Source organism: Ambystoma mexicanum, chromosome 8, assembly GCF_040938575.1.
Source record: "Ambystoma mexicanum isolate Mex_15411 chromosome 8, UKY_AmexF1_1, whole genome shotgun sequence".
NCBI lineage: Eukaryota > Metazoa > Chordata > Amphibia > Caudata > Ambystomatidae > Ambystoma > Ambystoma mexicanum.
Genome location: NC_090929.1, coordinates 668,577,160 through 668,605,101, shown reverse-complemented (window position 1 = coordinate 668,605,101; position 27,942 = coordinate 668,577,160). Strand labels below are relative to the sequence as shown.

The window sequence follows — 27,942 nt, the reverse complement described above, 5'->3', positions numbered from 1 at the left end:
CCCTGCATTGCACCTGTGTCCCATTAACTCTTCAGTTTTGACCACGTATTTGGCCAGATGTGTGTGGCCAACTGCTTTATTTGTGCAATAGGAATTATAACTGCGCGCTGTAGCACTATCGTTTTGCACATGTGTGCTATCATGGCTGGTGTGCATCTTTCCTTATGCAGACTTGTTTACTTGTGCATTGGCATACAACGTCAGCAAGTCATTTCTGTTTGTGAGTCGGCTCCGAAATTACGGTTTCACTCAACCAAAAACAACCTCACCTGCCCCACGACTGCAGGAACAATGAGAATCTAGCACCTGTTCGCACTCGCATTTCCACAGGTTTCCTCAAGCAGAAAAACAATCCCTCGCGGGTCACAGTTGTGCCTTATCATGACCACAAACCTTGGGCTGTGGAACATGTCCACGTGCGAGAAAGTGGCCTTGTCCCAGGCTCAGATAAGAAGGCTAAATAAAGGTTTCCGTCCCTGGGCATGGACCCCAGAGGGTATAAGAGCCCTAGGCGTGGAGAGAAGTGGTAGACGAGTACTCCTCGCGCATCAGCAAGATGATCCAGGCCCTACTCGCCACACTGCTGGTGGCCAGCGGTGAGTCCAGCCTCGTCTTGTGTCTCGAGGGATGAACGGGATCTTAAAGGGCATATGGTCAGTGAGGAAGGGGTGTAGAATGTGTGAGCTATTAGGAGCACTTTCATCCACGCCTATGGCCGATTATGGGATGAGGGTGCTATTTATAGGGGGGACTGATCCCTAGAACAACCAAACCAACTCTCCCCACATGAAAATAGTGCCCAAATCCTAGAGCGTGTCTCAGGACCCATGCCCCACCTCACGAAGATGGACTCAAGCGGTGGCCTGCCAGAGCCCAACCGACTCCTCCATGACCCCTCTCCAGCCTCTGCAACCCTGATATAGAAGTAGTCGAGTTCTGGAACACTTGGCCAAGTCTCTCCATCACCCCATGCAGGGAGACCCATGTTCTGGAACACTGGTTTGAACCTCCACCCCTGTGAGGATGGCGGTGTGCCCTGGCGCATCATGCAAGTCTGAGCGCTATCTCACCATACAGAGTAGTCAGAGCTCTGGAAAATCTCTTAGGGCCCCAGTTTAGAGACCAAAGCTTTGAAGTATGTGCTAGTGACCCCCATTCATTCTCATTCAAAAGTCCTAAAGCTCTGGGGATCTTAATGATAGCATTGGCTTACTGGACCACCACATCCATCTCAGGGTGGAAGATCTAACCTTCCAATGGAGGTCAGAATGGGGGATAGGGGTATGCTCTGGAACATCTGCACAGAGGGATCCTCCCACTAGTGCCCATGTAGGTACCATCTGTTAGAGACTAGCAGAGGGAAGGGAATTACATAAGTCATTATTGATCACTCCAAGGATATAAGAGGAATATTGTGGCTGCTCCCCTCAACTGCATGAGGGGTTCAATGGGTCCAACGGGGATGTGGGAGAGTGGAGAATTCCAGAGAGGAAGGCCGAATGTAGAGACACTCCTGTCACCTCTGAACTTGCAGTGGGAAGATGGAACTATAGGAAGGTGGGGGGGGGGTCAAAAGAGAAAAGGTCTCCTGGTGGCACTAGTCTGCCAGTGGCATGGAAAACCTAGACACAAATAAGAATGTTTGATCTGGCAAAATGCGTCAGAATCCTGGACACAGGCAGCAAGCCTGATCTTGATCACCTTCAAGACCCTTACCTTAACGCACAAATGCCTTTACCTCTCCGCCCCGCCCTACCTCTCAGAAACCATTGCCAGAGACATCTTGTCTCGCCCTAAAAGATCTGACCATGCCAATAAACTACGCATCCCTAACATTCGCAGAGCTAAAGCAGGAGGCATTGGTTTCCCCACATTGCACCCAAACTCTGGAACTCCCTCCCTAACACACTCAGAGCAGAGACATTCCTCGCAGGTTTTCGCAAAACTCTTAAAACCACTCTTTTTAACTAACTTCTGCTCCTGTAATGAAATGTAACTAAGTTTGTACCATACTCTCACATGTATCATGTATGCATATGCAATCCAAGTTTTCTGTTGGAACAGCGCCACGATGCCCACGGGCTGCTGTGCGCTTTGTAAATACTAAATAATAAATAAATAAATAAACAATCTGGCGAGAAAACCTAGAATCCTGGACCCAGACAGAAAGGAGGGCGGATGGGCGGACACACATGGGAAGCCATCATCTAGCACTAGGGATTGCAGGCCTAGCAGCAAGATGGACAGGAAAAGCAAGTGAGAGTGAGGGAGAGCCATCGAAGAAAAGAGATGTGACTTGCCCCTTTCTTCTCTTGAACCTTGCCAGCAAACGCCCCCACAAGATAGTAGAACCCCCATAAAAAAAAAGTACCAGGCAAAAGCTGCGCAGGTGAAAAAGACCACTGCTTTGGGGTTTGCAGCCGAGACGCTGTGGTCTTGTGCTGAGGCAGAACCAAGAGGCCTCCTGAGATAGCCGCTGTTGTGCCAAGGGGTGACTTGCTCTGCTTCTCTGAAAGGAATGCAGAGGCGATTCGTTTTCATCCTGCATGTCTGTCAGAGGGAATGGATGCTGTGAACTATTATTACCTACAAGCTAACCCTGAATTGTACATGTTTTAAGAAATGGTGTCATGTATTATAAGTAGGTTTTGCTGGCTGTCTGTTCTTGGGTATAACTCTCCTTCTGTTTGCTGCTTTGAAGTCGCTGGCTGCGGGAATCCCTCATACCCACCCTCCGTCTCCCGAGTGGTCAATGGGGAAGAAGCAAGACCGCACAGCTGGCCCTGGCAGGTCAGTACTCTTCTCTTCACTTGCCGCTGTGTGCACCCGTCACCACTGGGTTGATATGGTGATCTATCCAAGTCTGTGGCAGAAGCGCAGTCCACGCAAATACCCTTATGGAAGGTTTATTGAGAACGATTCTGAAACCCTTACCGAACCTGCCAGGCAATTCGTAAGACTGCCTTGAAACCCAAATAGCCCCCTAAAACACTAGCCCCTGAAAATAGAAGACTGTCCGAAAACCGCAAGATGCTTCCCAAAATTCTAAGACGCTCTTCAAACCATTGCCTTGTTCTCTAAAGTTTCAAGTGACTTTCTATTTCATCCCTTGTCTAACCTGCTTGTGGTACCAACTGTGTGATTGAGGGTGCAAAGGTTAGATAGCCTATGAGTTAAGTGCTCACCTCTGACATGGGGAAAAGCCTGCACTTCGCACAGTTGATTTCCGGCAGGACAAACTCAGCCCTTCAACCTTCCACAGTTGATAATAGCCTGTACTTTAACAGCAGATAGAGACGGGAGGAATCAGCCATGAAGTGCTACATAAAAACATCATGTTATTTTCAATTATCTGTGTAGGTCTATGTCTGTATGAGAATTCGTGTATAGGTCTGAAGAATCAAGGCTACCACAATTTATAAATCACTAGTCCCGACAATTTCCCATAGCATATGTAAACATTTGACATGGTTCATCGATTTCATCGTTCTGCAATCGCCAGTTTTTGTCGATTTCATATGAGTGTTTTAAACCAAGGCAAGCCAAACTTGAGACTGTATCTAATCGTGCTTGGTAGAAGAAAAGCAGAAACCTTGTGACCTGCCCCCATCAGCCTTTACTAAACATTCTCGTGTCCGCCTTTGACTTAATCAATTGGCCCACTTCATAACTCAAATTAGAACAAACTGGTGTGGCATTCTGCTCACATAAATTACTGATAGAACTTAACATTCATATGCTGACATGGTGTGCTTAAGAAATACCCAAAAATGCAAACAGTGATTAGATTCGAACAAAGTTACCAATGTGTGCCTATGGTTTTATTTTCTTGGTGATTTACCCATTTTCTGCAAGATAATGCACGCCCCTGCTCTGCTTTTAAAATTCATGTATTGAATGAAGCAGATGGCTGCCACTGTTTATGTGTCTTCTGTCAGCAAGTGTTAATGACTGCCAGCTCTTTCTTCGCCAAAAAATGTTACTTGTTTAATGGAATTAGGTCCTAACAAATTTCTTAGTTTAGATCCTGGGCCTAATAAGGCTAGACATTTATTATAGAAACCCGATTTATGGATGTCATAGTAATAAAATCCGTAACAAGGTGTTAGTGGCTGTGCCCTCAATGTCTGTTCATCAAGGGTTATTTGATAATGCACCGTGTTAAAAGCCTGTTCATTATGCATTTTTGTCGATCTTGCCAACTCATCTTGACAAATGGTATCTACGTTCAATGTCGATATGGAACATTGGCAAAATTGTCCCGACAACCTGGATTTCTAATGCCTCTAAAATTGTGGGTCAAAAGCCTACCACTGACATCTTCCCCCTAGTAATGGATGGGTCCCAGAGTAAGGCTTAATCCCCACCTTCTTCGTCATGAACCAACTTCTCGTGGCAGCCAATGACTTGTGTACCATCAACCTAATTGGTCACACCCATCTGTTTAACCACTCAGATCCTTTTTTGTCCACATTTACTCAAAGCACACTGAGATGGATAAGAAGGCATAGAGCTGCTGCAAGTCACTCCGATTGCTGCCATTGCACTAGTTCCACCAGGAAATGACATCCAGGAAGAAACAATACTGCAAAATTACAGATCCAATTAAGAAATCTGACAGCATGCATGTCTTCGCCCTTGATAACGGCATCACCGACCTCTCCGGTAGCAAAGATGTACTCACCTTAGAGTGGCATCCAAAGAGCAGGAAGGGTGCAAAGTGACCAAAAGTGTGTAGCCCATGGCCCCATGGGCCCCAGCTAGTGTGGCTACATGCTTGTTCCCGGAGGGAACACCTCAACATAAAGACGCAAACATTAGGGTAATAAAGCCTTTTTAATAAATGTCTAGTGTTTTTTGCAATGGTGCAGAAGTAGGACTCGGACACAATGGTGGCATATTTTTGGGTACCGACTTTTATTAACCAAGAACGGGTTGGAAAAGGGTCTCTCTTTCCCTAAAGCTAACTGGGGTTGCCCTGCCTCAAAAAGAACACTATTGAAATTGTCAGGATGTCCAAAACCAAAAAGTCGGTCGTTGACGTGTCTCAAACGCCTACCTCTGTCCCTAACACAACTTAAACCAACTGTGCAAGGATGATCTCTTCCCAAAGTAAAGTGTTCATGGTAGTTCCAACAAATAGAAACGTTTCCAGCCCCTCAGGCAAAAAGTGATGAAATAAACAATGCTCATAAGAATAGGACTCCAAGGCTAGGCGTCTGTTCCCTTCCACTAGACTACTTCTACCTTCAATCCCTTTTGGGCTTCTGAGCCCTGTATCCTTTTAGGTAAATGTCACCATTCTTTCATACCAACAACGTGGCGCACTGCCCTACTAACCATAGGATTATGTCCTTTTTACTTCCAGGGTCCATGACACCCATGTTCTCAGCATCTTATGTGGGTGCGGGTCCCAGACTCGCAAAGACGTGAACCGTTTGGTTTACTCTCCTTCCAAGCCATTGTCCTCTCTTGGACTGTCTCTCTTTCTCTTACAGACTCCCAGAACCTCTTGGTCCTTGTTTCTTCAGTTCTTTGCCTTTCACATGGGTGTGGGTCCCAGTCTCACAATTTTGGGTTGTACTTGCTTGGTTTACTCCTGTGCCAAGCATACAACTTTTCATTGTTTGCTCTTTCTTCAAATAGGGTCCCAGACCCTCTTATTCTTGGTTTCTCATATGGGTGCAGGTCCCAGACACTTAATTTTCGTATCTGTTTGGTTCACTCTCCTGCCAAACATAAGATTCTTCATTGTTGTTCTCAGGGACCCAGGCCCTTTTGTCTCCCTCAGACTTGCAGTTGCTTCTCATGGTCCCAGACCCTCTTGTTCCAACTTCTAGCTTTACCGATTGCTTCCCCAGACCTCCAACACCTCTCGTGTAACACGCGTACCTGTCAGCTTCTTCGTTGGAGGTACCTGTGTTTACCGAAAGCTGCGTTGTTCCTTGAGGCTCCGGTAGTGTTCAGGTGAGTGGCAGGGTCTGCAGAGGCTCTGCAGACCTCTGACTCTGCCTAGCGATTCGTCCCTCCTCGTGGATGCTTTGCGGTGGCCAGGGGTTCATTTCGACAGCAGCGCAAGTAGCCCTTCCAGCATGGACCAGGTTTGCGTTGTCCTTTTTCTCCGTCCACGGCTTCCCATTTGGCTCTTGTCCGTGCACCCTAAGCACAGCGCCCGGAGTTCCTCGGAGGAGGATTGTTCTCCTCTTGTGTACCAGGTGAGCTTATTTTAAACTCCTGCACTGGTCTGTTGCTTTCGTTTGGGCCAATGACATCCTGTGAAAAGCTAGACCACTCACATTCACCCTTCAAATTGATGCTCGGATGCTCCGTCATCTTCGTCTTCACAGTACTTATTTTAAAGCCTGATGTAAAGTACTTATTTGATATTTCAGTCCTGTCAAGTAAATTAGTCTGACGTCTTTGACATTAGAACAAATTGCCTCTCCGTAGAGGTGGGGGGAGGACTTACTACTGGAGATGGGGTTGGTGGTACTGAGGCGGGGACATACCGCGTCTCCTGAGAATAGTCCCCAATTCCATAGGGGATTACTTCCCCATGTGATCCTCCATTCGTGCACCATTCGCAGGAGGATTATTGTACTGAGGACGCACCGCCCTGTCCCCATGAGAAAGGTCTCCCCATATGTGAGCAGGGACAGCATCCTCAGATTTTTCACAGTTTATTTATTTAAATGTGTTTGTGTGTGTTTTGGAGAAACCACCCAGCCCACCATGGGGCTGGATGGAATGTTAAAACAATAGAAAAAGAACAACAGGACAGAACTCTCCTGCCCAAGAAGGGGCTGGTCAAGGGAGAAAAGAATCCAAAGAGGATTTAAAAAGAGAAACAGTTAGAAAAGGACCACTGGAGAGTGAGAGAACGGAGTCAGAAGCGAAGAGAGAATTACCTGGGGGGTTCGCTGCCTTTCAGCTCTATCAGCACCACAGCTTTCTCAGGTCTTTCAACTCGATAAGGCTCCTCCGCTCTTTCTCTCGCTCCACAGCTTTCTCTCTTTTCCTTCTTGACGTATTTTATTGTTTAAAGCGCGGACCTAGTTCAAGAGCAGCAGAGCACTGTAAAGAAGTCCTGTTCATCTTTCTAAAGGTATTTAACAATCTCCTTCACTTATGCTTCCTTTCTTCAGTGTGAATTAACAAAGCCCCTGTTTTAAGTTACATGTTAATGTTATGGGTATTTGTACCGCGCACCGTGACCACCGAAGTGGTCCCCATAGTGTCAGGCTCCATAGTCTGCATTCCCATTAACTGGTGACAGTTATGGGTTTAGCTGTGTTGCTCCCGGGGGAATTGAGTCTTTGTAGTTCTTGGCTGGGGTGGAACAGTCTATAAAAGGCTTGGTGGCCATTTTAGATATCGTCAACGTTCTTTGAGTGTGTGTTTGCCTGGCAGCCCGTTTCCTCTCTCCATAGCTTGGATTGGGTAAGAAGGGTTGCTCATGCTGAGGTTTGGAACTCTGGTGCCTCTTTTCAACCTCTCCTACTGTGGGTCTCGTTTGGGATCTTCCATGCTCTTGGCAGGGCTACTTTTGAGGTCGGAAAAGAGCCTGCAGCCATAAGGGAGGCTGTTTCCATGTGAAGAGTTGGTAAATTGCCTCCTCAAACATTATCCCTACTTGGGGGACAACGTGGCTTGTTAGCCTCGGGTTTGTGGCTGTCGACTTATCTTTGTTTTGTGGACAGATGCGAGGCTTCCATGAGTTTTGCTCTAAATGAGGCAGAGAGTACTTCTTAGGTTTCCCACGTGAGTGAGGAGTTTGGGAGTTGGGCTCCCACTGCATCTTAACTTGTGATTCCTGTCCACAAGGCACAGGGATATGGGGGAGGCTGCAGGGAGTCTCCCCCTGCATTGATTTGTGGCAAAATAAGTTACTAAAAAAATAATCGATGAAATGGTCTTCGAGAAAATATTCTCGAAGTAATCCCGTAGATCCGTTCTGACCAGGCAAGGTGGACAGTGGGACGAGGCCAGGACACACTGTCTATAGAATTCTGTACATTTGATGCAGATCTCCTGGACACTGGCTCACAAGTTGGAATTGTACGGAGACCCCACACACTCCAGGGTCTCACATCCTTCATCCTGAGGCTCTGGGAAGGGCAGCCTGTGAAAATATGCTCTGAAATACATCTTTATCAATAACAACTGTCTGAATGACATAGACCCCCCCCCCCAAAAAAAACCTACGGAACAAAGGGGAAAGGGTTGCATAGTTCAGAACAAAAGCACTCGGGGAGGGCAGCAGGAATAAAGGGGAAACCAGGAATGCACTGGGGCTTTTGGTGGGGGGGGGAGCGGGAATATGCAGCATCTTGCGTAGACTTGTTGAGGCTGGAACACAGGTAGGCGTTGACTGGAACAAGCTTACACTCCCATATGCCGGGCAGAAGCGGAAGGATGTGGATTGTTGGGAGGAGAAAGAGCAACAGCGGAGAGAACAGAGATATGAAGGAAAGAAAGACACAAACAAAGGGGAGCTGCAGCCGGGCTCGAAGGGGCCTATAGGGCGATGCCCACACCGAAAACACAAAATGCTGGTGTGGGCCAGTTTGTGTTGGTCAAAGTGGGCCACTGTTTTGACCAGTGTGGGCCAGTTTGATGAGGTACTTCACCATGAGGCTAGTAGTTTTGACCAGTGTTGCTGAATAAATATCTTTAAAATGCACAATTTGCATCGCATTCTATTATAAATCTCCCCCTTGGGCACTATTCAAACACTGTCACAAAAGGAATGAATTTCCCCTTGCAACTGTGGGCCACTTTTTCATTATGCCCCAGCCCATCCCTGGGTGCAGCCAGGGCACCCGATGCCTCCGATTGTGGGTCAATATCTCTGGTTAACGCCTATGCTCCACACCATCTGATTGGCTCTGGTGGACCGCCGAGTTTTTAATGCAGATGAACTTTAGTACAGTTTCTATTGCAGCGACTCGATGATTTGGCAAATAACTGTTGGAGACAGTCTATCCCACGTCCCTTTCCCTTACAGTCCAATATAAAAACATCTAAACGTTTTGGCTGATTTTTTACCTTTTCACAACTTTCAATTCTCTTTACCTCTGTGACCATTCCAACCCTGACTGTATGAACCAGTAAGTAAATTATTTAAATGTGATGACTTCGAGATCATAACACAGAGGGAAAATAAAATGGTCTAAGGACTTGCTGAACTGATGCAGAAGAGATCAGTGAGCACCAATGTTATATATTATAAACATGTACTATGAAATCAGTGAGTTTGATTTGATAAAGACTGGTTGTAAATAAATGTTACAAATATATAAAAGTCAGTGTTTTTTTAATCTATGCATTGTTATATTTCAGAAAAGAGCATTCCAAAAAAATGCAGTGCCAATTGGAATACACCTTCCATGATTCCTCGCCATTGACTATACTGGTTGGGGCTGATGGGAGTTGTAGTCCAAAACATCTGGAGAGCATAGGTTGCAGACCCATTCTGGGCTCTGTGACCTTCGCTCCTGGCCACTCAGTCCCATCTTTATATCAACTGTAGAAGCGACTCGATCAAAGGTAGAAGAGGGAAGAGTAGAGTGAGCTGTAGCAGGAAGGGAGATCAAAGGAGACCCAACATGGAAGTAGAGAGAAACAGGGTTGAATTATTCCTGCAAAGGGTGGGGCGTGGGGGCCAGGGGGACACGAACAGGAAGTTAGTAATAATATGCGATTCCTCTGGTGGCAGCATCATGTGGTTTTCTGTGGGTTCCATTTTTGGGTTAAGAGCAAATGATCAAACCATCTGTTTATTTCTTATTGTGCAGGTCTCTCTTCAGTATCTCTCCAATGGTTACTGGTATCACACCTGTGGGGGCACTCTGATTGCACCCAACTGGGTATTAACAGCTGCCCATTGCATCAGGTAACCAAACTCTTGGGTGTTGTGCCATGCGATGCAAGTGCTCAGACTCCTGTGCGTGGTGCGATGTGATGTAAGTGGTCACCTCCTGTGTGAGGTGGATACATGAAGTGAGGGACCAGCTTCCTGTGTGAGGTGAGAACAAATATGATGAGAATGACTAGCCTAAAATGTGGGGATGTGGGGTGATATACGATGTTAGTGATTGGCCTCCTCTCTGAGGTGATATGTGATGTGTGTTCAGCCTCATGTGTTAGGGGTATATGACGTAGGTTGTCATCTTCGTGGGTGAGGTGAGACTAGATATGATGTGAGGGACAAGCCTCAAATACGAGGTGATAAATGATGCGAGTGGTCATCCTCCTGTGTGAGGTATGATGTGATCTCTCAGCCTTAAGTGTACATTTGATATATGATGTATGTGAGCGATCATCCTCTCGTGTGGGATAACATATCTGTGGGAGGTGATATATGGCGTGAGTGTCCAGGCTTCGGTGTGGGGTGATATATGTTGTGAGTATTCAGCTTACTTTGTGAGGAGAGAATCGATCAGATGTGGGTGATTGGCCTCCTGTGTGAGGTGCTTTAGCGATATATGACGTGAGTGTTCAGATTCCTGTGTGAGGTGATGTGAGGAGCCAGCACCAGTACAGCCCTGCAGGGTGGGTCTTTGGGTAAGGAAATATGAGTCGGTGAAGAGGCGTGCGAGGGGATGGGGGATGAGGGAAAGCGGAATGTGGGAAAACGCGATGAACACGTGTGCGATGAAAGGACACAGAACCCATTCGGATGCCTGACTCTGCCCGTCCCGCCTGGGCGCCCTTCTTCCCCGCAGCTCTTCCAGATCCTACCGGGTTCTGCTGGGAAAGCACAACCTGCGCGTCAGCGAATCGGGCTCGCAGGCCATCCAGGTGCAGAAGCTGCTGAACCACAGGCAGTGGAACCCGAACGCGCTCTCCAGCGGGTAAGTAGCGCTCCAGCGCGCGTCCAGGGGCACGCCCCTCTGCCCATACGGACCTGGCCGCCATTCCAGAGGGGGCAGGGGTGGCAATCCCTTCAGATGTTGGGAGAGGGGCTAACTTCTCAGAAGGTGGGTGGAGCTAGCGGGGCACACTTACTTATGTGGGGGCATGTGACTTCTGTATATATTCTGGGGGGTCTGGTGATCTTCTATGTCCTGAAGCAGTGCACTGTCCCCTTCACATCTGAAGCCAGGCATATAAGGACTGAGTTGTCTTCTGTCCTCTCCTGCCCTTCCCATCACTCCCCTGACGTGCAAGTGCTAACATCCCACCACCACTTCGAGGGCCTTAATGCGCATGCGTGCTAATGTAGCTACGAACAACGAAATGCTCGACGCTAGGAATTGCGGTGCTCGTGTTATCAGTGCAGCTACAATCACCGCTTCTGCCCTGTGGTGAGCCAGGTCAAGTAAGCATGCCATCATTTGGGGGTTGTGGGGTTTACGTAGTTGCTCCACCGATGCAGACAGAGCAACGCCTCTGATTGGACCTACATAAAGCTCGGCCTAAGCATTCCCTGCACAACTTCTAAATCAATCCTGCACGTGCAATTCTCATCCTCAGTTCTCCCGCAGCCTCGTTTTCGCAGTCCGATGCGTGCATAGGAGAGATTGTGTCTGGTGTTCATTAGTGGCTGACTGAGGGAGCCCCCAGCAGTGCCCTGTCTAGGGAGAAGCTTCTGGAGACTCCCGGGGTGCTGCCTGCCCAGCCCCAGCCCACTTAAAGCCCTTTTATTCAGGCTACTAGAGCCCTCCATTTCACCAGGCACACCGTATTCCAATGCTGCAACATGCTTTAAAGTGAGTCAATTTCATTAATCTGAAGTGATCGAACACTACAACTCCCAGAATACAATTGATGGGGGCTTGGGGGCAGGAGTGGAGCAAGGTGCCCCCCAAGTGGCCTCTGATAACCTTCTAAAAATAGATGGATCCGTACCCAGAACATCTCTGTGGTCATGTACTATGTTTTGAACTTTGAACTCTACATGTGTAATGCCCGGCATGCAATGCAGCTTTCTTCCAGTTCCGCTTGCCCCCACATTGCTTTTCAATGCTAGTGAGAGTCAACTTGTGTGTAGCCTATATATTTGCATTCTTTAAATGAGATATATTCTATAAATACGCTACTGCACAGGTCTTTCTTTTCGTGTGATATGCCTTCTATGTTAATTCCAGGTATGACATTTCCTTACTAAAGCTGTCACAAAGCGTGGCATACAGTAACACCATCAAGCCTGCCTGCCTCCCAGTGGCCGGCTACATCCTTTCAAATAAGTATGGCTGCTATGTGACCGGATGGGGCAGGCTGCAAAGTAAGTAGACTCCGCTCAGTTTTAGAATCTTCACGGAGCTTGTCTTTTTGCATGTAAAATACAAGAAAGTTTTAGTTTTTGGAACTGCACATTTTGCTCAGCTGGTAGAATGGCTCAGTGGGTTAAACGTGTTGCTGTGATCTGTGTTTGATCTGCAGGTCGCAGGTTCAAATCCCAGCAAGACAAACTCAGCCTTTCATCCTTTGTGGTTGATAAATGAGGACCAATTTTGATTGGGTAGTAATAGGAATGTATGTACATAGGTCCTATGTAAAGTGCTATATATAAAAAAACATATATATTCACTAAATCTGCAACAACAAGCCAAATGTCTGTTTTAAACAACATACATGCCACCATTTTCCAGTCCTGGTTTTAACTTTGAATTCTGGAACTTGCAGTCCTGGGTTTTTAAATGGGAAATCCAGTCAGATCGACCATACTTTAGAGATACCCCCCTCTGGAATGGTCGCCACCTCCCGCCCACCCTCGATGCAGTCATATCTGAGGGATGGTCGAGGCTTCACTACAATTGGTGACGTACGTTAATGGCTTTCTAGAAGAAAATATAGGAGATACTGACTGCCACCCAACACAACGAACTGCTTTGGTTACAATACTATAGGCTACAGGCCGTGTATTGTGCATGCAGGAGGATGTCGTAAAATTGGATCAACCATATACAAGTGAATCCTCAGTCATAACCCAGATACGTCCACAAATGGTATCAAATGGGCCAAAGATCTCAATACTGACATAACAGATGATATGTGGTGGGATATCATGAGAATCCGCCTGAAGCCTACCTCCAAGTGCAACTCTTAGTATAAGTACACAGTGGCTGAGAGGAAGTGGAGGGCATCTTGTGCATCCTCTGACAAAATGGCCTGCCACCTGCTCCAAAGGCAATACAGACTCTCTGTCCTTTCTAAGAAGAGAGCCCACATCCAAGCCTACATCTCTGCGGCCTCTAACAACACAGCCAAATTCTTCAAAATATGCAAGGAGCTGGCCAATCCTGTTGCAGTATCCACCTCTCCTGTTCCCTCCCAGGGCCTTTGCACGGCTTTGGCTTTTCACTTGACCTCTAAAACTCAGGACATCCTGTCCTCTCTCTCTCCTCTCTTTCTCCTTCCACTACCTCCCCTGGCCCCCTTGTGGCTGCCTTTCCCTCTCCTCCACCTTTCTCCTCCTTTTCTGTGATCACTCCTGATGTTGTTTCTAGACAAGTCAGATCTATGAAAATGTCATCGAAGCAGGTGCTCCCCTGCTCCTCCAGAACCATCAAGGAATACATGGACACCCTGACTCCAGCCTTGGCCGTTTCTGCAATCACTCTTTTACACTGGAACTTTTCCCTCTCCACTTAAGCACTCCCTTATTGCACCCCCTCCTAAAGACACCTTCCACCAATCCTTCCTGTCTGGCAAACTACCACCCAATCTCTATCACTCCTTTCCTGGGCAAACTCTTGGAAAAGCTGGCCATCTCCCAGTTTACTCTCAACACTGAATCTGTTGGTTGTCTCCATGACCAACAGTCTGGCTTCAGAGCACCCAGAAACATGGAAACTGCTCTCCTGAACACCCATGAAGATCTGCTTACTAATCTCAACACTAACCTTCCTTCTGTCCTCTTCCTCCTTGATCATTCCTCTGCTTTCGACACAGTCAATCATTCCATCCTGATCGACCATCCCTCTCAGGTTCAACTGGGGTCCTTTCTCTCCAACACCTCCTTTTCCACATGTGGTGTTCCTCAGGGCTCCAACTGCTCACTGTGACTTTTCAACCTCTACGTGGCCCCTTTGGCCCACCTCATCTCTACCTTCTCCTCTAACTGCCAGTGTTATGCGGATCACACTCCGCTCCCCTTCAGGCTCCCCTCTTCTCCTCTCTCGCTCATTCTTGACTGACTATCCACAATTCAGGAATGGTGCGCCTTCAGCGATCTCTGCCTCACTGCCAGCAAGAACGAGATCCTCCTCATTGGGGGCCCTGGTCCTGCTTTCCCTCTTTCACTCTGGCTGCCCTCCGTGGGCCCTCTCGCTTCACTTTCTTGTGGGGCAAAAACAACTTTGGGGTCATCTTCGACTCCACTCTCTCCTTCTCCCCTCACATCACAGCCCTCTCCAAGAAGTCCCACCACCAGCTGCACCTCCTTAGATGTATTCTTCCTTTTTTCCATTTCCACCAGAAGCTCAATGTCTCCAGAGCTCTGATTCTCTTTAGGCTGGACTACTGCAGCAGCTTCTTTCTCAACCTGCCTTCCTCTACTTTCCTCCCTCTGCAACTAATCCAGAACAGGACTGCATGATTTGTCCCAGGGATTTATATCTCTCCAGCCCTGAAATCCCTCCACTGGCTCCCGGTGGATGAAAGGATCAAGTTCAAGACCCTCTGCATTGTCCACAAGGCTTTCTTGCGCCCGGGCCTGCACTACATCCAACTCTCTCTTCCTAAACATCTTCCTTTTCGAGCCCTTCGCTCACTTACCACCAACTCTCTGATGGTCAGACGCTTCTCCAGGCAGAGAGTGGGAGGGAGATCTCATTCCTCTGCAGGGGCCTCTCTATGGAATGGCCTCCCTGCCCCTCTCAAACTTGAGCAGCACCACTTCAGGTTCCAGAAGCAGCTCAAGACCTTCCTTTTCACTTTCTCTCTTCCTCTCCCTTGCTGACATCCCTTTCTGCTGCGCTGACTGGTCACCTGGCTACTGTCAGAACCCACTGGGCACCAGGCTCCTCCACTACTTTTAAGCACTTGTGGGTTGTATCTGTAACCCTACAATCCCCTGCCTCCCTGCACCACTCAGAGCCAGCTCCCCTGGTTGCACTTACTCAGATTAATGCTGCCCTGATCGCACTCCCCCCACCAGCCCCCGCACTTGTACAATCTGAATGACACAAGGCCTAGTAAGATAGTAAATGTTTGTTTCGTCCTCCCTTTGTCTCCCTACCTTGCCTTGTTGCGCCTAGAAACAGTGTGTACAGACGCGTTATAAATGCCTCTTCCTATCATATGTGTAAACTAACACATGAAGTATGTTCAAAGTCGCAGGGTAGACTCATTAAAGATTCTGAACAGATGTCACTATACTCCCACTAAACTGAGTTTGTTCGTACACAATTCCAGTAGTGCCTGCCCTCGAATTGATGAGGACAACACCACGTATACACACATGCTGTGGTCCTGCCCACATTTCGTACATTTTTGGACCGCCACGTGCTTATTTGCCGTTCTCCGGCAGGAATATTTTTCGGCACTCTCTGCCCACATGCCTATTTACTGGTTTTAACGAGGTGGCTCATAGCACCTACACACTCCTGAATGTATGTCTCCTATTAGGCAAGAGATGTATTTTGCACAACTGGACACATCAAAATGCCCCCAAGACCAATGGATGAAGGACACAATCTGGGCCAATGAGAAGGAAGCAATATCACCTACTACCAATAGCCCAAAACACATTTGGTCCACCTTCAGAGCGTACCTGCTAACATTGAACTCACGGTCTAATTCATTTTCTGCTGGTGTCATACTGCCTATGCCGGAACTACATGATATCATTTAAAGTACTGTCTTGTTATGTACTTGCTTACGGAATAACTGTTGTTCTCTATGTGTGAGATATTGTACACCCTCCAATGTTTTATGCTACTTTCATAAAGTTGTATTTAATGCCAAGTATATAAATAAAAGTGTTAAAAAATGATAAATAATAGCAAAATCCAGAAATACAAGGCCCAGAATACAACGTTAAAAACAGGACTGGACTAGTGTCTCCCGAATGGAATGGCTAATGTTGGCATTTAAGAACCTATGATCAAAATCAGCTATTTTGTTTTGAAATTGCCCTCCTAAGCTGTGTGGGCAGCTCCTCCATCTCTGCAGCATTTCCATGCAGTCTGGACTGAGTAGTAGTACGAAAATCGCGGTCGAGTGCCTGTATTTCATTTTCAGACACTAACACTTTGCATTGGCAGATTTCTGGGTCCAACCTCTAGGTCCCATTGACGGATCTGCTGCCGCCGCCAACAGTATATACTGATCTGTGAACAGAATGTAAGACTGCGTGTTTGTCCCTTTCTTGCCATTATCCAGCGAATGGAGCTTCCCCCGATAAATTGCAGCAAGGCCGCCTGCTGGTTGTGGATCACGCCTCCTGCACCCGCTCCGACTGGTGGGGAAGCACTGTGAAAACAAACATGGTCTGTGCTGGCGGCGACGGCATCACCTCCAGCTGCAACGTAGGTCTTGGAACATGCTTTCTGCTCAATCAATAGTGTTAGAATAATCGCTGATTGTCATTGTCCGGCTTGTTTACACCACATAAAATGATTCTTTACGGCAAGCACACACCTTGCAAGGGAGCGAGCTTCCCCGGTGACAATGGCTCGGAAAACAAGTTGAAGACAGCGATAAAAAAAGGCATTTCACAACATAGCCAAGTCCTTACCAACTGGGAAATCCGACCTGCAACGCGCCTACAGCTTTTAGCAATCTCCGACCTGCAAAGTGCTCACAGCTTCTAGCACCTTCCGACCTGCAACGTGGTTACAGCTTTTAGCAATTTCCGACCTTATAATTTCCGACCTGCAACGCGCTTAGAGCTTTTAGCAATCTCCGACCTTCAACGTGCTCACAGCTTCTAGCACCTTCCGACCTGCAACGTGCTTACAGCTTTTAGCAATTTCCGACCTTATAATTTCCGACCTGCAACGCGCTTACAGCTTTTAGCAATCTCCGACCTTCAACGTGCTCACAGCTTCTAGCACCTTCTGACCTGCAACGTGCTTACAGCTTTTAGCAATTTCCGACCTTATAATTTCCGACCTGCAACGCGCGTACAGCTTTTAGCAATCTCCGACCTTCAACGCGCTCACAGCTTCTAGCACCTTCCGACCTGCAACGTGCTTACAGTTTTTAGCAATCTCCGACCTGCAACGTGCTCACAGCTTCTAGCACCTTCCTACCTGCAACGCGCTTACAGCTTTTAGCAATCTCCGACCTGCAACGTGCTCACAGCTTCTAGCACCTTCCTACCTGCAACGCGCTTACAGCTTTTAGCAATCTCCGACCTGCAACGTGCTCACAGCTTCTAGCACCTTCCTACCTGCAACGTGCTCACAGCTTCTAGCACCTTCCTACCTGCAACGCGCTTACAGCTTTTAGCAATCTCCGACCTGCAACGTGCTCACAGCTTCTAGCACCTTCCTACCTGCAACGCGCTTACAGCTTTTAGCAATCTCCGACCTGCAACGTGCTCACAGCTTCTAGCACCTTCCTACCTGCAACGTGCTCACAGCTTCTAGCACCTTCCTACCTGCAACGCTTTAGCACCTCGCGACCTGCAACGGGCTTACAGCTTTTAGCACCTCGCGACCTGCAACGTGCTTTCAGCTTTTAGCACCTTCCGACATGCAACGTGTGTGTACAGCTTTTAGCAATTTCCGACCTTGGCAAGTTGTTCGGGGTGACAAGCATGGTTTTCTAAGTTGAGAAATGACGCTACAAACAAAAACTACAGAAAAAGATGGCCACTGAGGAAATGTAGAATGGGACAACTCCTAGCCCCATCTCTATTTCCCCTTAGTCATTTGTGGAAGAAGGCAAAACTGGTAGGCCAGCAAGTGGTTAGTAGGAGAAAAGTGCAAGGGGGAGGGGGCAAGGAGAGGGTTGGAAGAAAGAGCGCACGTGGGGTTGCCAGGCAGAGGCATGCTCTGAGCAGACCAGAGTAAGAGCACAGGAAAGGGGGAGTGGGAGGAAATGCAAGGTGGAGTTTGGGAAAGGTTGGGGACAGGCACTGACAGACAGAGGTCGAACAGCTACAGTAGTGGGTTGTACCTTAGCCCATCCAAGGATTCGGAATGCAGGCACATACTGGAAGGTAAGGCCTGCAGCCCGAGCCCTCTGATCTACTCCTGGCCGCTATGATGTTACTGTTGCAACAGTGCCGGCACTACAGCCCTTAGTGGTAAAGCACATCCACACAGGTGTCCCAAATCTCCTACGACTGCCTCCCCGTTGCCGGTGGGCGTCCAGCGTTTATTACACATCTCCACATGAGCATGGTGACGTCTACACAACATTCCTCTTGTACTGTGCAGAAATCAACACTCACGGATTCCCAGCGTGACGTGCCTCTCGGAGCGTTTCGTATGGGCTCGGGCCTTGGTGGAGCTCCCGTGGACAGACACAGTTGGCACTTTAGGGTCAATGTGGGGGAACCATACGCGGTTCCCAATTCTTGCTTTGGTCTGTACAATGCCTTGTTGGCCTTCGTGTGGCAGTGCTATTATTCTTCCTTGTACCGCGGGTGGAATCAGGATGCAAACCCCCTCAGGATGAGGCCCTCATCCGTGTTTGCCAGCTCATGCCGGACGGTGAAAACACCTGACATAAACTTTCTTGTCCCAGCAGTGCGGTTGTGGTTGTTTTGAAGGAACGAGTTCCACGTGCCTCTCAAAACGGCATTTTTTGTCAGGGTGCAACATGGGTCATTGTTCATGGCTTCCATCAGTTCGGATATGCTCACTGCCTTTGGTTTTGCTGCTTCTATGAGTGAGCATATATGTTACTCCATTTCTGGTGATTCTGAGATTTCGACTTCAGTGGCAGCTTGTGGATGCCTGGATAAGAAAGCCGCTGGGTTGTCTGCACCTGGCTTGTATACAAGGACAAACTCGTATTGCTGCAGTTGAAGTAGTCATTGACCCAGCACGCTGAGGGATGGGGCGCCAAGCCTGTGAAGATGGGGATCAATGACTTGTGGTCTGTGAACGTTTTGAGCTTCCGCCCATACAGGTATAGCCCCACAGGACGGCCATGGCTTCCTTTTCGATGTGTGAATTGTGTTGTTCTGTGGGGGTAAGGGCTCCGGATGCGTATGCCACGGGTTGTGTCCAACCCCGCCGGTGAAGTGGTCTGCACCAACACTACCCCTAGGCCTACTGGATTTGTGGTTCTGTGTGCAGATGAGTGTCATAGTAGGCCATTGTGGTGCTGGTCGATAGTGCTTCTTTGATGTTGTTGAATGCCTCTTGGCACCATGTGTCCCATTGCCATTTCGTACCCGATCTGGTCAGGGCCCTTAGTGGCTCTGATAGGGTGGCCAGGTTGTTGATGAACCTCACACAGTAGGTGGCCATCCCCAAGAAACTGCATACTTCAGTAGGTGTTGTGGGTGGCGCTGCTTCTTTGATGCCAGTCACTTTCAATGGGTCTGCTGACACACCCTTGCTGTTAAATATGTATCCAAAATGTATATGGTCAGGCCAGCCTTCTCCAGCCTGTCTAGAACCGCTGACAACCTAACCATGAGATCTTCTTTGTCCTTGGCACGTACTAAGTGCTCATCTGTGATATTGAGGACTCTGGGGAGGTCTTGCAGAACGGTGTGTATTGTTTGTTGGAAGATCTCTGCTGCAGACGATATCCCAAAATGTAACCGTTTGTACCTCCTTAGCCCCAGGTGCATCGAGAACGTAGTTATGTATCTCAAGTCTTTGTGTAATATGAGTTGGTGATAACCTGCCTTCAGGTCTATTTTGGAGAACATTTTGTAGCCTGTGAGATCTGCAATTATCTCGTAGAGAGTCGGAGTGATAGGTCTCTCCCAGATGATGGCTGCGTTGGGGAGGCGCATGTCTATACGGATTCTGATTTTTCCGGGCTGCTTTGGTTTCTTCGTCACTACCATTGAGGAAACCCATGGTGTTGGTCACGTCGCTTCCTCTATGATTTCGGCTTTTTCTAGGTCGCGTAACCCTTTGGCTACTAGGTCCCATCATGTGGAAAGGCATTCGCCGGTGCCGCACTGCTTGTGGCTGTATGGTTGGATCAATGTGTAGCTTTATTACTCGGCCATTGAGGCCTCTGATCCCTTTGACTAGCTTGTGGTATCTTGACAAAAGCTTGTGGAGCTCATTGTCGTTTGAGATGTCACAGATGAACTTGATCAGCCCTAGATCTTCTGCTGAGTCCCAGCTAAGTAGAAATTCGATTCCTGAAGTCACAACGTATATTTTCGATTGGATTGTCGGTCCTCCTGCCCTGCTGAGCATGGTGCGGAACCGCCCAACTGCTGCGAGGGGTTTCCTGCTTCCATATACGTAGAGTTGTGTGTTGTTGAGTTTTAGTGTCAGTCAGGGATCAATTGTGCATAGGGTTTTCGAGGGGGAATTACATTCACAGAGGCCACAGTGTCGACTGTCACTGTGATTTTCCGTTCCCCCACCATAATCTTGCATCACGGTCTCTTTTTATCTCCTTTTCCCTTCCTGATTTCCTCGCACTGGGGCTGAGATTAGGTGCGCCTTTCCCTTCTTCTTGGTCTGGTGTGCTGCAATGGTTGCCATTACCCTGTCCTCTTCGTCTTCCAACTCTTCTGATGAGGAATTGTTCTCGGCATCGCTTTGGCGTGCATTTGCTTGCTTAATGTCCCTGGGGGTGGTTTTCCAGTGGGAGTGCGCTGGCCAGTAGGATTGCCCGAGGATCGGCAGACCTTTGCGTAGTGGTCCAGGCAGCCACATGTGCTCCACGTCGTGCCTTGTGCCAGACAGCTGCGCCTTCTGTGTCGTTGTCCACCACACCACCCGCAGTCATTGGGGCCAGGGATCCTGGGTCGCCATCCGGTAGTGCAGGCAGGGACATGGTCTTCTCCCCGTGGCGGTGGTTGATCCGTAACTGCCGCAATTGCTGGAGCCGGTGATAGTTGGCCAAAACCGGCTGAGGGTGTGCAATAGTTCCTTATGTCAGCCATATTCTAGGATGCAGGATAGAGGAATGTCCTTCTCATTCAGTATAATTCTCCTTAGTTTCTCTGAGAACATTCCATTGATGATTTGCTGTGTGATTTCTTTATCAACGTTCTCAAACTTGCATGACAGGGCTAACTGCCGCAGTCAAGTGTGGTATGCATCAATCTTTTCTGCCTCCCCTTGGACTGTCGTGCAAAAATTGAAGATTTCATAGTCTGGGATAAATTGGGGCATGAAGTGGTGCATGATAAATGGCTCCGTCACATCTCTGGGCCTAGTCCCGAGCCGTTCCCAGAGCCCTGCTCTGTCCTATGTGCACTACGTGGCCCAGCTACAGAGGGCTACACAGTCCCTTGATATCCCTGCATGGTCCTCTACACAATAGCATTTACGTAAACATTGTCATGTATTAGGCACACATTTCTTTAAAATTAGGTTATAACAAAGGGATAGTTTCTACTCTAACAAGAAGCCACACAGGGGTTGTGTCTCAGCCAAGTAATGCATCCACTATAGGGCTTTGTTTTCATCCTCGTTAATCCTAGATGGGCATCCATCAAGATAGAGGACCGAGCAGCAAAAAGGAGGTATACCAGTGGTAATAAATAACAAAGGCTTGAAAGTCACCCATCTCCTTCTTTAAAGAGAGCGTTGTGAAGTGAAGGTGTTGGTCTGTTCCTGCAGGATCCCATAGTGTAGGTAATCCCTCCTGTGTATGTTGGAGTGTTGCGATTCTCATGGGGATTGTTTAGCAGCCCAGACCTTTCCTATTATTTTCCCTCTGTTTGATGCATGTGTTGCAGCCCTACAACCATTAACCCTGGTTGGGCATAACTTTGTTCACTCATGTTGGACTGTATGGGCCGGATTCACTATGCCTTTTTCAATGAGAAATTCCCATAGAAAAACACTTTGTGAATCAGGCTATCTTCTTCTCTTCGTATGTTTTTTAAAAAATATTTATTTATTGACGCTTGGTATACATAGAACATTACAATTCTTTTCATATGTTTGATCCTCAGTTGTACTTTGCTTTTCAAGCTCTCTTTTTCCTATATATACACCAACTAACAGATTTTCCCTTTTCCTACCCATAGAAATACAGGGATCACAACATTCAGACCTGACACTTTCCATCATTTTTTCCAAAGCCATTCACATGCATTCAACTGACACTGACCCAGGCCCACCAGCCTCCTCTGTAAGGCAATTCATTGTTGCCAGGCCCCCTCCAACCTAGCCCCCTCTACCCTCAAAATGTCCCAGATGAAAGCTTCCCAGAGACTTGTCAGGGGCCCGGTCTCTAGTCAAACCCCACCCTTCACTCATGATTGTGATGCAACACAATCCCGAGATGCTATTTAACACAACGTTATTACATTATGCTTCACGAGTCACAGGCCTAACACATAACTGGTTGTGTACTCCATCTTTCAGCCTTCTACCGGCACAAGCCTCATATGTTGATAATTGTGCCATCAATGCGCTTGCAAAGTCTCAACTGGACGGCAACTACTATGACTGACACTAACCTGTTCCGTCCTGCCTTCCTGAGAGCACTACAAGTTTGGGTTTTTCTTCTTTCCCTGCTCTTCAGTTGCACGGACCCCTTACCCCACTTAACACAGTGTACCATTTAGGCCTTGATGTGAGGGGGAGTGCAACAGAAAACCTACACACCAGGTACACAGACAGGCACAGATAACAGGCTTCCTTCCATCCCTGCCTCAGGAAGTGGTGGAATTCCACGAAAGCTCGTAACTATGCAAAATACATTATTATTTTAGCCCAACTAAGGTATCAACTCGTTGTTTGCTTTTGGATCAACATTCTATTCAACCCTTGGCTGGCATGATACAAGCAACCTGTACTATATTTATCAAACAAATTCATTTTCTACGAAAATGCCAATGCATGGAGCAAGGTGCTGGATAGGAGACGCCATTCCTGCATAAGTGCGGAAGTAATCTCACTGCTGGCCTGTTGCTGAAGCCATCTCACAGCTGTCCTTCTGTTGCAGGGTGATTCTGGAGGCCCATTGAACTGCAGGGCGTCTGATGGCAGCTGGCAGGTCCACGGTGTGGTCAGCTTTGGATCTACTCTGGGCTGCAACTACGCCAAGAAGCCATCTGTGTTCAGCAGAGTGTCTGCATACAACAGCTGGATAAGCGAGGTAAATATTAGCTGGATTAGTAAAATACTGTCATGGCTAAACCCCCGAGGTAAAACCCAGCCAGATTAGTGAGGCAGAGGCCCAGATGTGCTGAACAGGTTTAGTCACAGCTGGATTAGTGAAGTAGAGGCACAGATACGCTAAACAGGTTAAGTCACAGCTGGATTAGTGAGGTAGATGCACAGATGCGCTAAACAGGTTTAGTCACAGTTGTATTAGTGAGGTAGAGACACAGGTGCGCTAAACAGGTTTAGCGACAGCTGAATTGGTGATGTAAGGTTGCAGCCGGATTAGTGAGGTAGAAGCACAGATGCGCTAAACAGGTTTAGTCACAGCTGGATTAGTGAGGTAGGGGCACAGGTGCACTAAACAGGTTTAGCGACAGCTGAATTGGTGATGTAAGGTTACAGCCGGATTAGTGAGGTAGAGACACAGGTGCGCTAAACAGGTTTAGCAACAGCTGAACTAGTGATGTAAGGTTACAGCCGGATTAGTGAGGTAGAGGCACAGATGCGCTAAACAGGTTTAGTCGCAGATGGATTAGTGAGGTAGGGGCACAGGTGCACTAAACAGGTTTAGCGACAGCTGAATTGGTGATGTAAGGTTGCAGCCGGATTAGTGAGATAGAGGCACAGATGCATGACAGGTTTTGTCACAGCTGGATTAGTGAGGTAGAGACACAGATGCGCTAAACAGGGTTTGTCACAGCTGGATTAGTGAGGTAGAGACACAGATGCGCTAAACAGGTTTAGTGACAGCTGGATTAGTGATACAAGGTTACAGCTGGATTAGTGAGGTAGAGGCACAGATGCGCTAAACAGGTTTAGTCACAGCCGGATTAGTGATATAAGGTTACAGCCGGATTAGTGAGGTAGAGGAACAGATGCGCTAAACAGGTTTAGTCAAAGCTGGATTAGTGAGGTAGAGGCACAGATTCGCTAAACAGGTTTAGTCACAGCTGGATTAGTGAGGTAGAGGCACATGTGCGCTAAACAGGTTTAGCAACAGCTGAACTAGTGATGTAAGGTTACAGCCGGATTAGTGAGGTAGAGGCACAGATGCGCTAAACAGGTTTAGTGACAGCTGGATTAGTGATACATGGTTACAGCTGGATTAGTGAGGTAGAGGCACAGATGCGCTAAACAGGTTTACTGACAGCTGGATTAGTGATACAAGGTTACAGCTGGATTAGTGAGGTAGAGGAACAGATGCGCTAAACAGGTTTAGTGACAGCTGGATTAGTGATATAAAGTCACAGCCAGATTAGTGATGCACGGTCAGATTGATACATAAGGTACAGTCTGGGCTGGATTAGTGAAGTACAGTAATAGCTGGATTACTAAAGTGCAGCCATGGCTTCATTAGTCAGGTACACCTGTGTGTGGAATAGCAAGGGGCACGCATGGCTTCATTAGTCAGGTACACCTGTGTGTGGAATAGCAAGGGGCACGCATGGCTTCATTAGTCAGGTACACCTGTGTGTGGAATAGCAAGGGGCACGCATGGCTTCATTAGTCAGGTACACCTGTGTGTGGAATAGCAAGGGGCACGCATGGCTTCATTAGTCAGGTAAAGTAAGCTGCATTATGGAGGGACATGTATAGTTGGAGAAGTAAACTCCACTCAGCGCTGAGTTAGAGAGGTACAGCCACATCTGAAGCAGTGAAGAACAGTCACAGCTGGTTTATTGATGACTACCCATAGTGAAATGTGGATGGACAGCCTAGGTATATTCTGTACCAATTGCAGCACATCAAACTAAGATTGTAGGTGTTCAGGTTGAGGCAGGGTTGTGCAACTGTGTAAGGTGGCCAGCTCTTCAAATGCAGTGCTCAGGTTCGCGCTGCTGCAGTATAGGGGCCAGGGTCATGAGCACCCCCTTTCCCCACAGTGTAGTGCCCAAACTTGTGGACTCCTGCATTTCACTGCCAGACTAGAACCCTCATCTGCAAAGCAATGTCTGCGCTGGTGGGCTCCAGCCGTGCTGCACCCAGCCTAGTGGGCTTCTACTGCAGTCCAAGCGGGCAGGCTCAAGCAGACCAGTGGCAGGGCATAGCTAGCACCTGCAGCATGGTGCCGATGCCCAAGAGCAGAGCAGTGCCCAGTCTACAAAGCTCCTGCAGTGTGTGGCGTTTAGACTGACAGCACACTTACATGAGGTGTCCGGTGAGTGGGAGGATTCTTTAGGGTGGTGTGTATAGCTTGGGCAAGGCTCTCGTAACCAGGACTAATGTCTGGCAGAGACACTCCCAGGAACCCCCCTTGTTAGTGTACATGGCTTGCTCTCTTTGCAATGTTGTCTTATCAAGTGTTTATACTGTGTCCATCACCAACATAGTGGCCTTACGGCACCCGACCTTGTCTGAGAGGTGGTGTATTGTGACCCACCCCCGCGCCCCCTTCACCCTCCACATTGGGGAGGGGATAAAAGGAGTAGGCAGTGGACAGAATTGTATATAGGGAAACAATAGGTAATCCGGATGAAAATGAATGGATAGTGATTGCAATCGTATGAATGCATGTATCATTGTGAATGGGTATCAGTCAGGATGAGAGGCATTTAGATATAGGATTATTTTTCTCGTGATGTCAATATCCAGTCCAGATGGTGCTAGTGTCTAGACGTAGTTGATGTGTGGTTGTGTGATGGACTTGAGGTGTGGCAGGACAAACACCGCTTAGCACATGGTGGTTCCTCTTCTTTCATGCCAGACATGCCAGGAAAGGGTGGAGTGGACATTTGCGTATAGGTATTCCCACTAGATGTGCCTAATTCAAAGCGTTCCACCCATTCATTTTTGGTGTTTCACACCGAGCGTTCCTAAGGGGCTATGCCAAGACTTGGGCCTCTTGTTAACAAGGTCCGAAAGATGTAATTGGGAACGCGCTTAATACCCAGAGGTTTCTAAGCGCAGACCTGGGGATGAGTCGTTTTGCTTCCAAGACGAGTGTGTTGCCGCCGAGCTAACCTCCCAAGACTGTGTGCGGTTGGTTATGATCACATGGAAAGAGCACATGGCCTAACAGTTTAGGCTGGACTGCTCCCATTGGTGGTAGATCTAAGGCTGATTTACATAGGGGTTGGTCCCTTCTCTTTGGATAAAATACAATATTTAAAAGCTGTCCATAGGAATTCCCAGTCCTTACGATTTATTGAAAGCTTTCCATCCATCACCTTTTGGTGTTTATGTGTGATGCCCTGAAAGGCATACTCCTGTAGTTCCATGACAAGACTGGCCGGATGCTGCGCTATGGTGTTCCGGGTGTGGCCAGATCCTACAGTGTGGTGCCCAGACTGACAGGCTCCTGCGGCGTGCTGGCCAGACTGGAAGGCTCCTATGCCCCTGTATCGAGTGTTCATGCTAGGCTGCAGTGCCCAGGCTGGCAGGTTCCTGTAGGGCTGAGCTCACGGTGTAGCCACTTCCCTCAACAGTGCAGGTGCATCTCCGCAAGCTCTGGTTGCCATATTTTTCGTTTTGGAGTTCGTTGGTGTGGGTATCTTTTTATAGCAATGGTAGGGTTTGGTGCAATACAAAATGAATTAAATCAATGCATGCACAACTTCCTATTGTATGCTTTTAGGTGGACAGTGTTAGAAATCCGGACTGTTTCCGACTCAGTATCTCCATAGCTAGGAAAGGCGGGGTGGGGAAGATTCGTTAATAAACCTCTTTGTTGTCTGCAGTGATGCCCACACGCCTGTCGAATGTTTTCTTAAAAATATATATTTCGGGGGTATGTCTGCAAATGGGTCCCTTCCTACATTCTAAGACATTAACATTTAGATTCTGAGCAGAACACTGCCACAAAATGAACGTTTTGATTTCATCGCATTTGTTTGTTCTTTAGACCATGGCAGCAAATTAACCGGAAGACAGCAGAAGTGATGCGCTGCGGCAGAGGAGGCGGCCAGGAAAAGGAAACATAAGCGGAAAAGATATTGAATAAAAAGACACATTAAAAAATCCCTTTTCTTTTACATCTGCCTTCATTTTCAAACGAAAGCCATAGATTGAGTTTACCTCTGCGTTAGGGCAGGAGGGGGTGGGGGGAGGGAGAGGGGAAACCACAGTGAGACAGGCCGGAAGTTCAGTGCATATCGACATGAGGGACTACACCGAGACCATGCCTGCACAAGGCGTGCCAATCTGAAGTGTGCAATGGTGCAAGTAGAGTGTGGCACGAGGGGCAAGGCCTACCCAGGGGTGAAAGTGAAAACATGGGGGGCGTGGTACTCTGGCTGCATCCAAAAAGGAGGGAGTGTGGATGTCTGGACAGGTGGGGGGCAATGGAAGGAGTGTTCGGGGGGCAAGGGGAGGAGTGTTGGGGAGGGACAGGGAGGGGCGGGTCTGGGCTTTACCTTTGGTTTGCAATGACTCTTTTTGGATTGTGCTTAGACTAGACATTGCCTATAATAAACAAAAAATGGCAAAAGATGTGTCGCTGACGGCAACATAAAAAAAATAGATTGATGAATAGAAACATTTGATACAACTGTGCTTGCAAATTAAACAAGATACCATTCGACAGATATCTCTTTATAACATGTATTAGCTGTGAATCATCATTTACACTAAAACATACAACAACAAACATAGTTTAAACACGTTGATTGGAAATAATGTCAACTGTATAGGGCTCTAAACAGGGACAGTAGGTAAACATTTCGTTTTCCTACACGGAGAGCACAGGAAGTTAATCCATTTATGACAAGTGACACTTCAATGTCCATTTTAAATTACTGAATCCTTTTCTCTTAATAATTACTTATATTTGCAA

At 47.7% G+C, this 27,942-nt stretch overlaps 1 protein-coding gene across 1 annotated transcript; it reads left to right on the top strand.

Annotated features, from left to right (window-relative positions):
- The first annotated feature begins 491 nt into the window (after window positions 1–491).
- Window positions 492–27,136, top strand: LOC138472335 (chymotrypsin-like elastase family member 2A). The gene is made up of 8 exons (XM_069610460.1): window positions 492–596; window positions 2,702–2,790; window positions 9,798–9,895; window positions 10,728–10,856; window positions 12,093–12,229; window positions 16,333–16,478; window positions 23,011–23,163; window positions 27,013–27,136. The coding sequence occupies exons 1-8, from the start codon at window positions 557–559 to the stop codon at window positions 27,028–27,030; spliced, it is 810 nt and encodes a 269-aa protein (XP_069466561.1). The 5' UTR covers window positions 492–556; the 3' UTR covers window positions 27,031–27,136.
- The last annotated feature ends 806 nt before the right edge of the window (window positions 27,137–27,942 follow it).

Bases quoted from the DNA above. Each gene is read 5' to 3' on its own strand.
- LOC138472335 (XM_069610460.1), top strand. From the start codon at position 557: ATGATCCAGGCCCTACTCGCCACACTGCTGGTGGCCAGCG. The intron at 597-2,701 runs GTGAGTCCAGCC...GCTGCTTTGAAG, and splicing joins CACACTGCTGGTGGCCAGCG to TCGCTGGCTGCGGGAATCCC. The intron at 9,896-10,727 runs GTAACCAAACTC...TCTTCCCCGCAG, and splicing joins ACAGCTGCCCATTGCATCAG to CTCTTCCAGATCCTACCGGG.